Raw genomic sequence first — 13,562 nt, forward strand, 5'->3', positions numbered from 1 at the left:
CAATAAAAAAGTTTAAATGTTATTATATATTTTGAGGCGGCAGTTATGGGCTTATTTTGGGCCCAAGTATACTTTTAAGGTCCAGAAAATTACCGAAGAGGATTAAGGAGATATAGAAAACTTAATACCTCCCTAATTGATTCGTAATTGTAATTATTTTTTTAATAAAATTACAGAAGATAACTTATTTGGACCAATCATATGATTTTCATTTTAAAGTGATTTTAATCCATAATACGGTATAGATACAGTAGAATATTTTAGTTATACGCGTTTTTGTAACACATATTTAAAGACAATCTCTTCGTGTCAAAGAAAAAAAAAGAAACTTGTATCGCCGTTTTGTCTTCCTCCTTCTCATAACACTGATTCCTTCCACTCCAAAATCTCTCTCACTGTTCCATTTATTCTTCCTCTGGTAAGCTTCTTCGGCTTTTTTTTTTTCCCCGTTGTAGAAATCGTATACGTTTTTATCGAATTCGTTTCTTAAAGTTAAAAGTTCCAACCTTTTCCAAGGGTTTTATCGATCGCAAATTTGATAAACCCTAGTTCGTCTTTTTCTATTTTGAGAAATTTTTTAACAGAGATTAGTAAGGTTTTGGTCGGAATTTTGATGGGTATCTATTTGTGGTATCGATTTTGTTCGTTTTGATGTATAAACCCTAATTTCGAGTCTTGTGCAATCGCGTAGATAAACCCTAATTTCAGTTGTTTTTTTGTTTTGTTTTGCATACAGGTGTTTGTTTTCGTTGAATGTTTTTGTAAGAATGATTGCAATACCCAAGCTTAGGATAAAGTTTGGTCCTGAAGGTTCTGTCAGAACTTTCCAAACTTTTCCGGGTAGTGAGAAGAAAATTGAGCATTCGTTAGGTGAAGACTTGTCTCATTCCGCTGAGCGTTCGAAGAAGCGTGGACCTACTAATGAGATTGATGATGTTCAAGCTAAGAAGAAGCAGAAGTTGGACAGTGATTTGTCTAGTCAGTGTTTGGCATTGTTGAGGGGTTTGATGGATCACCAGGTTGGATGGGTTTTTGACAAGCCTGTGGATCCTGTTCGTTTGAAGATTCCTGATTACTTCTCTGTCATATCGAAGCCAATGGATTTAGGCACAATCAAATCGAAGCTTTTGAAGAACGGGTATGGTAACGCTGATGAGTTTGCAGCAGATGTTCGGTTAACTTTTGCCAATGCGATGGCGTATAATCCAACGGATAATTGGGTTCACAAGTCTGCAAAGGAAATTAAGGAGGTATTTGAGGTCAAGTGGGAATCACTGAAGAAGAAAAAGGTTTCGAAATTACCCCGGACTGGAGTTACAGAAGTTTCTAAGAGACAGCCAGTTGAAGTCGATTGTCCAATACAGAGCAGCCCTGGAACATCAGCATCCTCTGGGGTTTTCTCCGTGGGATTGAAAAAACCAGCAAAAGGGAACTCCGAAAAGGGATCTCTTTCATCAAAGCCAGTGAAAGTGCAGAGCAAAAAGGATACTCTTGCTGTAATGCCAAAAGCATTAGCAACGAAGGTACGATAAGATCGGAATCCTAGAGTTGTTACTGTTATCATGTTTAAGTTTCTTACTAATAGGATTGTCATATATTTGGTATTTTCAGTCGAGGACTAAGAAACTCGATCATGGCCTTGGAGACAATTCAGCTCTGAAAATCCCAGCCAAAGGTACATTGTTGGAGAAAATATATTCTGCTTTGTGGCTTCTAAGCATTGGAGCTTATCATTCGCATGACATGCAGACTTAGTTCGAACTGCAGCCTGTAGATGTGGTTTATGTGGTAGGACTGTTTGCATATGCCTCAAGTCCTGTAGCTCATCCGGAAGTGAAGCTTCTTCATTAACGGTATATATACACTATATCTTGGTCTCTGATAAATTTAATCTCCTCTCAGTCTTGCACTAACAATAGGAATTCATGTTTCAATGCTAACAGTATTCTCAAGTAAAGAACACGTCAGGATCACAGGCTAGTGAGTTAGAGCCTCAATCCAATGGTGAGAAATCTTAAGCTATATTCCTAGTTTCATTCAAAATTTTATTCTGCTATCGCTATTTGTAAACAGTATACCTTTAATTTCTGTATGAATGAAGGGTCTGTGACTTCAAGGAATGAGAGAAATGGTGGTGTCAATTCTCAGTTTGATAAACCTTCAAACAGTGCTCTGTTGGATAATGGTAAGTTGTTTTTCCTCTCTTATGAGTTCAATTGAATCTGAAGAATTCCTCTTTTCTGTATAGTTTGGTTTCTTAAAACCATCCTATTATTGATACAGAGTTGAAAACGGCATTTCCTGCTCTGCCTCCAGTACCTCCTGAGAAGGCTCTTCGTGCTGCAATAATCAAAGCTCAATATGCAGATACCATTCTAAAAGCTAAACACAGAAAAGTCCTTGACCAGGTTTCATTACTCTCTTGATCCTAATTGACTAAACAGTGACTTTGGACAACTTATGTTTTACTGAAAGTTGTTGTCTTGTTTATTGACAGAATAACAAAGCTGATCTAATTAGAATACAGATAGAAAAGGAACAGATGGAAAGAGCACAACGTGAAGGTACCCTATTACGTGTTCTAATGGAACTACAAAAGGCTCAAACCTTTCGATGTTTTGTCTCTTATGTTTCAAAAAACATACAGAGAAAGCTAGGATTGAGGCCGAGATGAGAGCTGCTAAGGTTGCTGCTCAAATGAGGGCACAAGCGGAGTTGAAAGAAAAACGTGATAGACAACGGCTTGAACTTGCAAAGGTATTTTGCGGAATCTTAAAAAACCGTTTTTGCAGCTCCTCAAAACTCTGTTTCAAAAAGATCGAAGAACCGTGATTCTAATATCCTGTAAACATGTCTACAGATGAAAATAAGCTACGATTTTGAACATAACAACCCCTCGAAATTGGAGAAAGATTTTTTTGAAGTCTCTGGTTACTTTAGTCTGGCAAGAACTCGGTTGCTGTTTGAAGAAGAGTTGGGTCTTGTGTTAAAAAGTGATGATGATCATATGGAACTGGAAGAGATTGGGTCAGAGATCTGTTATGAGAGAATGGACGATCTTGAGGAAGGAGAGATCCTTTAGAATTTTGCCTCTAGACGAGACCCTCTTGGGTGTAATTTTTGACCAGAACACGAATGCTTGTGATCTTAACTTTTTGTTAAAATTAAATGCTCGTGGCTAATTATTGAATGTTCATAACATAATGTATAGTTTAGTGTTTTGTTCTCTTGTAAATAGTACCACCGTCTGTTTCTCATATGAAAAATTAGTAAATTAATTTAGATGGCGTAATGATCCATATTGCGATATATTTCCATGATTTAATTATTATTCATGTGTTACTACTCCCTTCATCTCTTTTTAATTTCTGTATACACAAATTAAAAAGGGCATTTTATTAATAACGCCCAAATAAGTTTTTTTCAAAATTTAGCACACACTCCACAAAATTCTAAATATAGTGCTATATTTCATGATTAAACTTTCAAAATTAAATTTTAAACTCTAAATCCTAAACCCTACCCCTAAAATCTATACTTTAAATGTAAACTAGTATAGTTAAAAAAAAAAATGTAAACTAGTCAACTCAAACATTTAAAAAATTTAAAATATTGTAGTTATGTTAATTAGTGTTATTTTGGAAATTTATGGAGTGTATATAAAAATGGTCCAAAATACTTAGTTTAGTGCTATTTGAGGGTAATTTTTTTTTTTTTATCAACTGTTCTTAAACCATAATAAAACACAACTGCATTATAGTCGGACACAAACAAAATATAAATGAGAAAATTTTTACAGTGGAAACCAATCAAATAAATTCAAACCACACAATTACATCTTCAAACAATCAAATTGGATAAGAATTGAAATTACAAAACAAAGAAAAAGAAGTAAAGAATTTAAATGATTTCTTGGATTTATTTTCGAACTCCGTAGATAGCAGCAATGTAGAGAAGTTGTGTTGCCGAAAGTATTATTAGAAATGCTTCCATTGTTCTCTGCAACGATATAAAAAATGAGTTAACTTAGTTATACAGTTTTCAAAATAACAGAATTTTAATTTTAATAATCGTTTTACATTTTTACAATTGCTATGATGATGAAATTTTTTCAATAAAATGATATACAATAATTAATAGAGGTTTGTTTACTCACCAGACGAGCATTTCTCATCCCAAGTTCAATTTCCTTGCAGCCAAATCTACACAAGAACATATATTAAAGAGACAAATGTTTGTTAATCATTTTTGTGTAGAAATTAAATTATACTAAATCAATGAAAAAAAAAACAGATTGAAACATTGAGTCAAAAGTGTTGTGTTAATGTCCATATATACCCCATGGCTAAAAGTGTGAGCGACCAAGCAATGGTGGCGGCAGATACAGCTGCCGGGAGACTCGTTGTAGTCCATGACTGGAGATGACTGACGCCAGAGATAACCGAGGCAGCTCCCGCAACTCCAGCTATTAAAGCAAACGTCACGAAGAATCCGGTTGCCGCGTTACCCATTGGGAAATGTATCGGCGAGAAATGAGCCGGAAGACTATAATCCGCACCTTGATTACCATGGAAAAAAATATATTGAAATGGTTAGTAATAATGACATTAGCCTTGTCTTAGCTATAGTTTCAATAAATGTAACTAAAGTATTTATGAATTTATTTACAGAGGTTTTACATCATACGTAAAGCACTCGATCTTTCTCTTACGAATCATGCAAATTCAAAACGTGTTTACATATATATTACTTGCATGCATAAATACTGATTTGTTTTTAATCAGACACTAAATGGGTGCAAGAAGTTAGATTGAATTCATATAAAGACGACACTTTAGTCGATCAAAGAACTTAATACCAAGAAAGGAAAAAAGAAAAAGGAAGAAAATTTAATAAATCAACTTACCAATAAGGAAGCCATGGTTGATAGCTTTGTTCATGGACCATGCGCCGATTCCAAGAACAATGGCATACATACAAAAGTTCAGAACTAAAAGAAAAGAGGCCACTGGTTTCATCTGATGTTCCACCATTTTTTTTTTCTTGGATGTGAAATGACTCAAGAGGTAGCTTATGTTTTTTTGTTTTGTTTTTTGTTAAATCTTAAGAGCTTAGGGTTTATATATAGATTCATTCAAGAGAGTTTAGATTAATGGTGCTTTTCTTGGTTAAGGCTGTTTGTTTTTTTTTCTTGATTCTTAAAGGTCATTTAGTTCTTGTTCCTGCAGGTTGTAAAGCTGAGTTGCTGCGGTTAACTTTTTATGTCTCCAAAGAATCCATATTTTGCTTCATTCACAGGGCACATAATAAAATATTTGAAAATTATTAAATAGAGTTTGAACTAAAAAAAACAAAAAAAAAACCTTTGGAAACGTCAAGATTCTTTAGTTCACTTAATTTCTTTCGTATTTTTCTTGTTCTATGTTGCTTTTAGATTTATTTTGGCCAAAAAAATAATGTTACTTTTAGATTTTCTTTTCTTTTATATATAATTCACATATTATACTCTGATGGCAAAAAAGAATGAAACATTCTAGTCATAAGTATGTAAGGACAAAATTTTGATACATTTTACAGATTTGAAGACAAAGAAAAATAGAAAACGTGTATAAGAAGTTATTGGAGGGAACCATCGATGGAGATACCTTGGGAAGCAGGTCATACAATCCTAATCGATTACAAGAGAATATAATAGTAGTAATGATAGGAGAAGTCATAGGATTGATCATAATATATTTGAATGTTGCTATTTCCTTTTACAATCGAAACTAAGTAAAGCCAAATCATCCCGGCCTAGAAAAAATCATTATCATCATCCCCAAAGTATAATCTCAACATTTTGTGAATCTTCTCTTCTCTCAACTGATTACTCACAGATGCAGCCTTTCTAAACATGATGCAGCAAACATAGCAGACCTCATGTGACCTTACTATAATTGGTGTTTCAGATCCTTTGCAAGATAAAGCTGCACAAATCACATTTCATTACATTATCTAACTAATTTGACCATCTCTAAATCTAAAAAAGACTATAATATTTGTAAATATTGTTCACTTCTACTATCAAAAGAGAATGTGTGTTTAATACATGCATGAGAATAGTTTAGAAAGAAGAGGAAAAACAATAATAGGATCGGAATAAGCCATTGAAGAGGTAGAAAAGACAACAAATCCTAAACTTGTCTTATATTGTCTCATTGTCTGATACTACAAGATAAGAGGTTTTCTTCTTGGTGTATGATCCATTATTTCCATTAATAGACTATACGTGCAACCCAAACAAAGCACAAAAAGAATCAAAACAGAAGAAACTAATCACCAAATGAAACAAAGTCTTTGTGAACGGTGGCAGAATCTATCAAACTAATCACAATTGATGTGGGAACTAAAATAAATAAGATTTTTGGGTTACCTGAAAACGTACGTCTCTTCAGCTAGGGGAGACATTGAAGACTCTTGCACATATTCTCCATTATAGTTTAAAACTGAGAAAACTGCTTATTTCAAATATTCACAACCAAAGATTCAAACTTCAAAGTGACGTCTCGTGTTCTTTCTGGGTATTAGAGGCAAGGCAAAGCAGAGGTTTCTTGAGTGGTCCTTCACTTAATCTGCAAAAGCAATAAATATTGTGATCTTGATCCGGAAAAAGAATTGTGAGCTATATAGTATAATGTGCAATTCATGCTTAACCCTTACATGCAGTCGCTTCCAATTTGTCTCTGTCTCTTCACAACTGTCTCAACACACAATCTTTACTGTGCTCAGTCTTGTTAACCAAATTGTCTTCATTGGCTTCACAAACATGTGGAAGTCGGTTCTCCGGTAATGAACATTCGTCTAACAATCGTATTCCCCATTCTTTCAGTTTGAAGGTATAGTCATACCTGTATGACATCAATCGATCCAGCTTTCTAATCTGAATCTGCATATCCACGTGATCATAGTTCAGTTGAGCAAGAGGAGCGTTATCTTTGTTTAGAGGTACACGACAGTCCAATATAAACAAATGATTATCCTTCTTATCTACTCCAAATCCATGTGGCCGACCAAAGGTATCTAAGCTGTTCCCAAGTCTGTCTTTGAACCGACAGTTTACACGGATATATACTCCATATCTCCAAGGTAAGGACAAAGAGTCGAAACTAACCACTGCGCAAGCCTTAAATCTGAAGAATTGTTGGGAGAGAGAGGTTTGAAGTAGAGGGATATTGGTCAAAGAGATTTCACAAGTTCGGTGAGTGAAATATGAAGGCACTTCTTCACCTGACAAGATCATGGAGTTAAAGATAATTAATGGGTTGCCAAGGAGAGCTTCTGGATCCAAGTTGAGGAACTTGAAATGGAACCAAATTTCCTTGGCCTTGGCCTTACTATCTGGATGTGGATCAGAATAGAAAGCCTCGTCAAGAACTGGAAACTTAGAGTGGATATTGTCTGTTACCATTGCCACCTCACTTGGATTACCATTCCAACTAGCTGCAGTCAATGACCCGCAGTCTGAAAAGTCAGCCATTAGACGTTTCAGTTTGTAAATGTTTGGGGATACACGTTTTAGATCTTTGCATTTCTCCATATTTATGTATGTGAGCTTCGTGAAGTTCTTGATCCACCAAGGGATCTCTTCTATCCCTGTTCGTTCTAGAGAGAGTTGTTTGATGTTGGTTGAGATATCAGGAAAAGTCTTCAACCGTGAGCATCCGCTGAGATGAAGGTCTCTGAGATATTGAAAGTTGATGCCGGTGGGAAGAGTTTCTAGATTTATGCAATCAGTAATTTGCAAATTATCAAGTTTTGTGAAATTTTGGATAGAGGAAGGAATCTCGACCAAACTTGGAATATCCGAGAGAAACAATCTCCTTATAGAGCGAGGCAGCATACCCATGAGAGGTGCAAGCGGCTAAACCAAAAATTAATAAAATAGAGTTGTCAGTTCACAAAATCCTCTATATACATATACGTTTTAAAACTTAAAAAGTACTGCCTGTTACTATAAAGAGTAATTAATTAGAAATAAAAAGAACTCTAAAAGCTCTAATTTCTATTTTATAACCTCTAGTTTATAAGTATTTTTTTAAAAAAAAATTTAGAAAAATAACTCTTGGAATTTCTATAAAAAAACTATGTGTAAGCTTATATTCTAAGACACAAATTATCTTTATATATGTGTAAATATAAATATATATATATATTTCATAAATACCATATAAATACCTTTTACAAATCATTTAAAAACTTTATAAAAATCTTGTAAACCTTTTCAAAACCTTATAAAAACTTTATAAATATCGTTTAGAAGCTTTTAAAACCTTATAAATATTTGGATTTTGTCTTCCAGTAGTAATAATGATCTCGATGTACCTTATCAACTATATAAAAGTTTATAATTTTTCATATTTGAAAAAGGGTATTTTTCAAAATGGATAGATAAATGAATAATTTTAAAAAATGTAGACCAAAATGGGCATTTCTTGAAAATTCTCAAAAATATAACGTTAAGTCCAACGGAAAAAAAACGATAAGGTTACCTGAACTGTTTTCCAAAAGTTCTCACTCATCATACTAAGAATAACAAGATTCATTAGATGCAAATGAGAGGGGAATTCTTCAATACATGTTTTCTCTAGAAGGAGCACTGAGATGTTGGTTGAGATCTCAGGAAAAATACTCAACCGTGAGCATCTTTGAAGGTCAAGCCTATCAAGAGATTGGAGATTGATTCCATTGGGAAGCGTATCCAGATTACTACATCCTGACATGATTAACTCCTTCAGCTTATTGAGATATTGAATAGTGGAAGGAAGTTCCACCAAACTTGAGCAATCACTAAGATCAAGTTTCTCGAGATTGGTGGCCATTGAAAGATCTGGAATTTCTTTCAAATGTATAGATTTTTTTAAATCTATCTTCTTGAGCCCTCCAAGTGTCTGAGGTAGAAGTAAGATACATACATCACTTGAAAGCAATATCATTTAAGAAGTAAACTAAGCATTCTTCTTTTATAGTTATATAATCTTGGATAATACTTACATGAACTCCTTCCCATAGCCTCTCGAGGTTGCTCCCTCGCATTTGGAGCGTAACGAGATTATCAGGACAAAAATTAGAAGGCATATACCTCCTTGGATATCCATCCAACCTCAACAACCTAAGTTTATGGGGTAAATAGTCAAAGCCTTCCGGTAAGTGCCATCTCACTTCTTTCTTTTGGTCACATTGTCTTGTTGTTAACCTTCGTTCATACCACTCCTTAGTGTAAATTTCTAGAAAAAGGAGATTACGCATCTCTTTGAAAGCACTCTCATGTATACAGAGTTCATCAATCTCATCCATATCCAATGATATACCTATTATCTTTTTGGTACCCTGAGATAATAATGAATTTCCAATATAATTTCTCAAATGACATAACTTTAATCTTACAGAACGGGATTTATGAAAAGAACACAAACAAAACTTACAGTGTTATCTTCTAGTAAATCACATATATCCTTTGAGTCCATAAGGAACTCCCTTTCTCCTGGTTCATCGGACTGTGCGCGCACGATCTCCTTACCCATTTCTTGTAGCAAAGAGTGCATCTCAACAATATCCTCTCTTACATGTATAAGAGACTTATCAACAAGGTTTTTCAACCCAATATTAACATCCAAGCCGCTGTGTGCTAATAACAACTTTATTTCATTGACATTTTTACCATTGAAAAGACATGCAATGTGACGAAATATTGCTTTATCTTTTTTGTCATTTAATCCATCGTAGCTGACTCTTAGTGTTTTCTCAATTTTTCCATCCAAACCATTTCGAAGCCTCGACAATATATCTATCAAATCCTCTTTTTCTCTACCCCTTAAATATGAGCCCAAAACCTTAAGACCCAAAGGAAGATTTCCAGCACATAACGCAACTTCAGAAGCAAGCTCCATCAAACCGTCCGGTGGAAAGTTTTGTCGAAACGTATATCTACAGAACATCTGTAGAGCAAGCTCCTGAGATGGGAGACATACCTCATAGATAAGATCAATCCTGTGAGCCCTTAAAAAATGTTTGTCTTTTGTAACCAAAATGATTCTGCTCCCACTTCCAAACCACTGAGTTTGACCGACCAAAGTATCTAGCACAACTTGATCATCCAAATCATCGATTAAGATAAGAACTTTTCGGTGTTTTAGCCTCTCTTCCACTTCACCTAAACAATCTATTCTTATGTCTTTTTTGTCTAAAATTTCAGACAAGAAATTTCTCAACAAATGCAACTTCATGTTATAGTCGTCCGGGTTAGCACTTTTGTAAATTTCCAGGCTCTTTGATACAAAAGCTCTGTCTATGAAAACGCTACCTTGGAACTGACGAGAGAGTTGGTTGTATAAAACTCTTGCAATGGAAGTCTTGCCAACTCCTGAGGTGCCCCAAATCCCAACCATCCTCACTTCCTCAGATTCCAAATCCAATAACACACTCATCTTTGCAATATGATCTTCCATTCCGACAAAGTCCTCAAAATCCTTCGATGGAGCTAAGTTTAGTTTAGCCAATATATCATTGGCAATTGCTTCAATCATTTTTGCTTCGTTAGGCCTGACAAGATTACATATCATTTATAACACACAAATTAATGATATATATATAACTAAAAAGTACTAATTGTCACATATCAATATGTACAAAAAATGATATATAAAAAAAGTTGTACCAGTTTAGAGAATGATATCCGAGAAGATTTGCTACGTCGGTCAGCGATTGCCGCCAAAGCTTGGTTTCATCTTCTGTTCTTCTCTGACAAGTCTTTGCAAAAGCCTCTCCGAATTTTCCGGTTTGTTTCCTGACATGAGATGGATCTAAACCATAGAAAACTGGTACTACCAGTTGACCTAATTCTTCCTTGCATTTCACGATTTCCAACAACTCATCCAGACACCAGCTTGAAGATGCGTACTTCTCTGAAAACATAACAACCGCAATTCTTGAAGTCCTGATCGCTTGTTTAAGCTCCGGATCGAGTGATTGGCTTCTCTCGATCTCGTTGTCTTTGAAAGAAATGATTAGTTTCCGGTTAAGTTCTTTGAGAAAGTGGCTGAGGAAAGTTATGCGGACGTCTTCCCCACTGAAGCTCGGGAAAACATCGTATACCCAATTGCGTGGTGAAAAGGAGGAAGAAGAAGCCATTAAGCTAAGAAGAAACAAAAAATCTTGCGGCTGATAGTGTTTAAGAACAATAGCTTTTAAAAGAAGTAAGAGAACGTTAGAAGTAGATTTTTTGATTTCTGTAAATTTCATGGAAAGGAGAAGGAAGCTTGCATGTACGTCGAGTCTCGTGAACCAAGTCTAACGGAGACTTTTAACTTAGGTACAAGTTGAATCCATCTGCTACAAAAGCAACGATAGCCATTGATGGATCCAAATTGTTTTTTTAATTGGGTCAATTCATATTTTCGTCGTTATTATGGAAATGAAAATGAAACCCAAAGCAAGCGTCATTAGTGGTTGGTCGTTTCATGCATGCATCATTGAAGGAAAGGGACTTAAATTAATATGATTATACTAGCTAATGATGCTTGTTTATGGTCTGTTCTCCACTATAATATAATTTGACAATAAAGAAACTTACTATAAGAGTATAATAAAATCACAAGTGGAGACAGATTCGATCAAATCCTAGATTTATGATAATTAATTAGCAAAAAGTCCTCAAAATATTATTGAATAAACTTAGCAAATTGAGTTAACAAAAGAATAATAAACTACGTACCAATACGAATACACAAGTAGTTGAATGGGTGATAAAAAAATAAAGACGACAAAACGAAACAGAGACGTTCATTTCTGTTTTTGTTTTACTTTCCTTCTGGCTAGATGTGCAGTTTAATTGATTTAGGGTTGTGAAGAAAGCGTATGGAAGACGCTACCTTTGTTTTCATTACTCTGTTTCTTATGACTTTTGTATTACGCAATTGTGTAGCATATAACCAAACTAACTTCCTCGATCTTTCCTTTTGGAATTGGAATATTAATCAAATACGATCTTTGTCATATAAATAAATGAAATTCCCACATGACATAGCAATCTGGTTTTATCGAATTCTCTGTTAAACTAAACCTATCTAATACAATAAAAGCCAAAGAGTAAAAATGAGTGCATTCCAAAAAGAAACATCCTTATAAAGACATTAATGGATCTGCACCCAACTTGGAACATAAGAGTACACAAGTGGCCAAAATGTTGTAGATTCTCCCACATGCACTTCGTTGTAGTTACCATTCTCTCCAATCATGTAAGCTGCGAAGTTGGCTATTTGTTCTTTGTCTCTACAATAAATCACTGCTAATTTCTTCTTCTCGTCGAGGAAGAAACTCAAATATATATTCCCCAGTCTATCACTGAAAACTTTTCTATCAAGTTTCAAAAAGTAGCTCCAAGACACCGAGTTGGGCTCAATTTTAGTTGTTATCCATATCTCCATTTCATTTGCATTACGCCTCTTTAATACACATTGTAAGCTTCTCTCCTCTAACAGAAGATAGAGTCACAACATCTTGAGAATGATATTCAAATGGCAGATGCAGATGCGATCCAAAACTCTCTTTCGTAAAATCAAAGCAAATTAAAACATTTGACAGCCTTCTTCTTCCCCGTCGTTCCTCAGCAACAAAGTAAGTATTTCCCTTCACGGACACGCCCCCACAACAATTGTTTGGCCTATGCCACTCGGGAGTTACCACCTCAAGAACCTTCCATATATTACATTTGAGATCGAAGATCTCTAACTCAACCATTCGTTCATTAGTATCATAATCGTAATAATTTAAAAACCTAAAGATTTTTTGGTTACTATTGTTGTCGTATCGGAGACCATACTTATCAAACAAGTTGTAGTTACTTGTGGGTTTGATCCACCTTGTTTGTCCCAAATAAGGATTCCAAATCAGAGGTTATTGCTGTCCTTGGTGAAGGATAACAACAAGCCATCGCAGTGAGAGACTTGAACAAATGAATTACGTACATATCTCCTTTACAGATGGATCTACCAAGTATTTGTTGTTATGGATTCTGTGGTGATTGACGCTCATCGAACAAGCCCTAAAATCATTTAACATGATCACCAGAATCCCCTCGGCTGCTTTACCACAATGCTTCTTTGAAAAACTCGGATCTTTGGATAATTCGTTCCATCGTTTGCAAGTAGATCTCATTGCTCTCAGAGATGTTGTTGGAACCCTAGAGAGTATCTCCTCTAACAAATCCTGGATAAGATCGGACATCATCGTCATTGTATCAAATAAAAAATTAGGGTTTCAGAATATTAACTCTCGCCTATACCACTCTTTTTATTAACAAATAAGTTAAGTTTAAAATATAAATCTATCTACTAAAAATATTGATGCAACTCTAGATTACCATATTTAAACTATATATATGGTTTGCTACCAGAATCTATACTATTAAAAGGGAAGCATTTTGTATAAAGTGAGCATAGTATATACAATTAGAAGGATAACTAAAAAAATGGGAAATTTTTTTTAAAAAAATTATCTTTATTTATGGAAATATTATTGACAATTAA

The 13,562-nt window shown here is 34.7% G+C and overlaps 3 protein-coding genes and 1 pseudogene across 4 annotated transcripts; 1 reads left to right on the forward strand and 3 right to left on the reverse strand.

Moving 5' to 3' along the window:
* The first annotated feature begins 336 nt into the window (after positions 1–336).
* Positions 337–3,282, forward strand: LOC17875031 (transcription factor GTE12). The gene is made up of 10 exons (XM_023782875.1): positions 337–418; positions 737–1,523; positions 1,612–1,675; positions 1,750–1,853; positions 1,944–2,004; positions 2,102–2,185; positions 2,284–2,408; positions 2,498–2,564; positions 2,648–2,757; positions 2,861–3,282. The coding sequence occupies exons 2-10, from the start codon at positions 768–770 to the stop codon at positions 3,080–3,082; spliced, it is 1,593 nt and encodes a 530-aa protein (XP_023638643.1). The 5' UTR covers positions 337–418; positions 737–767; the 3' UTR covers positions 3,083–3,282.
* Positions 3,283–3,790: 508 nt separating this feature from the next.
* On the reverse strand, positions 3,791–5,085 carry LOC17876760 (membrane protein PM19L). Its single transcript, XM_006281132.2, has 4 exons — positions 4,907–5,085; positions 4,339–4,558; positions 4,157–4,202; positions 3,791–3,999 (listed from the first exon to the last, which is right to left on the reverse strand). The coding sequence occupies exons 1-4, from the start codon at positions 5,031–5,033 to the stop codon at positions 3,919–3,921; spliced, it is 474 nt and encodes a 157-aa protein (XP_006281194.2). The 5' UTR covers positions 5,034–5,085; the 3' UTR covers positions 3,791–3,918.
* Positions 5,086–5,520: 435 nt separating this feature from the next.
* On the reverse strand, positions 5,521–11,177 carry LOC111829581 (disease resistance protein RPS6-like). 2 transcript variants are annotated; one of them, XM_023778987.1, is made up of 7 exons: positions 10,694–11,177; positions 9,462–10,578; positions 9,031–9,366; positions 8,529–8,927; positions 6,700–7,900; positions 6,413–6,611; positions 5,521–5,966 (listed from the first exon to the last, which is right to left on the reverse strand). In XM_023778987.1, exons 1-5 carry the CDS (start codon positions 11,164–11,166, stop codon positions 6,731–6,733), a joined length of 3,495 nt encoding a protein of 1,164 aa, XP_023634755.1. In that variant the 5' UTR covers positions 11,167–11,177; the 3' UTR covers positions 5,521–5,966; positions 6,413–6,611; positions 6,700–6,730. The 2 variants fall into 2 exon arrangements, with proteins under 2 accessions (XP_023634755.1, XP_023634750.1); XM_023778982.1 differs by lacking the exons at positions 5,521–5,966; positions 6,413–6,611; positions 6,700–7,900; positions 8,529–8,927 and having other exon boundaries at positions 9,161–9,263.
* A 990-nt stretch (positions 11,178–12,167) lies between these two features.
* On the reverse strand, positions 12,168–13,269 carry LOC17876926 (annotated as a pseudogene).
* Between the last annotated feature and the right edge of the window lie 293 nt (positions 13,270–13,562).

The sequence above is a fragment of the Capsella rubella genome, unplaced genomic scaffold (genome assembly GCF_000375325.1).
Source record: "Capsella rubella cultivar Monte Gargano unplaced genomic scaffold, Caprub1_0 scaffold_8, whole genome shotgun sequence".
NCBI classification, from domain to species: domain Eukaryota; kingdom Viridiplantae; phylum Streptophyta; class Magnoliopsida; order Brassicales; family Brassicaceae; genus Capsella; species Capsella rubella.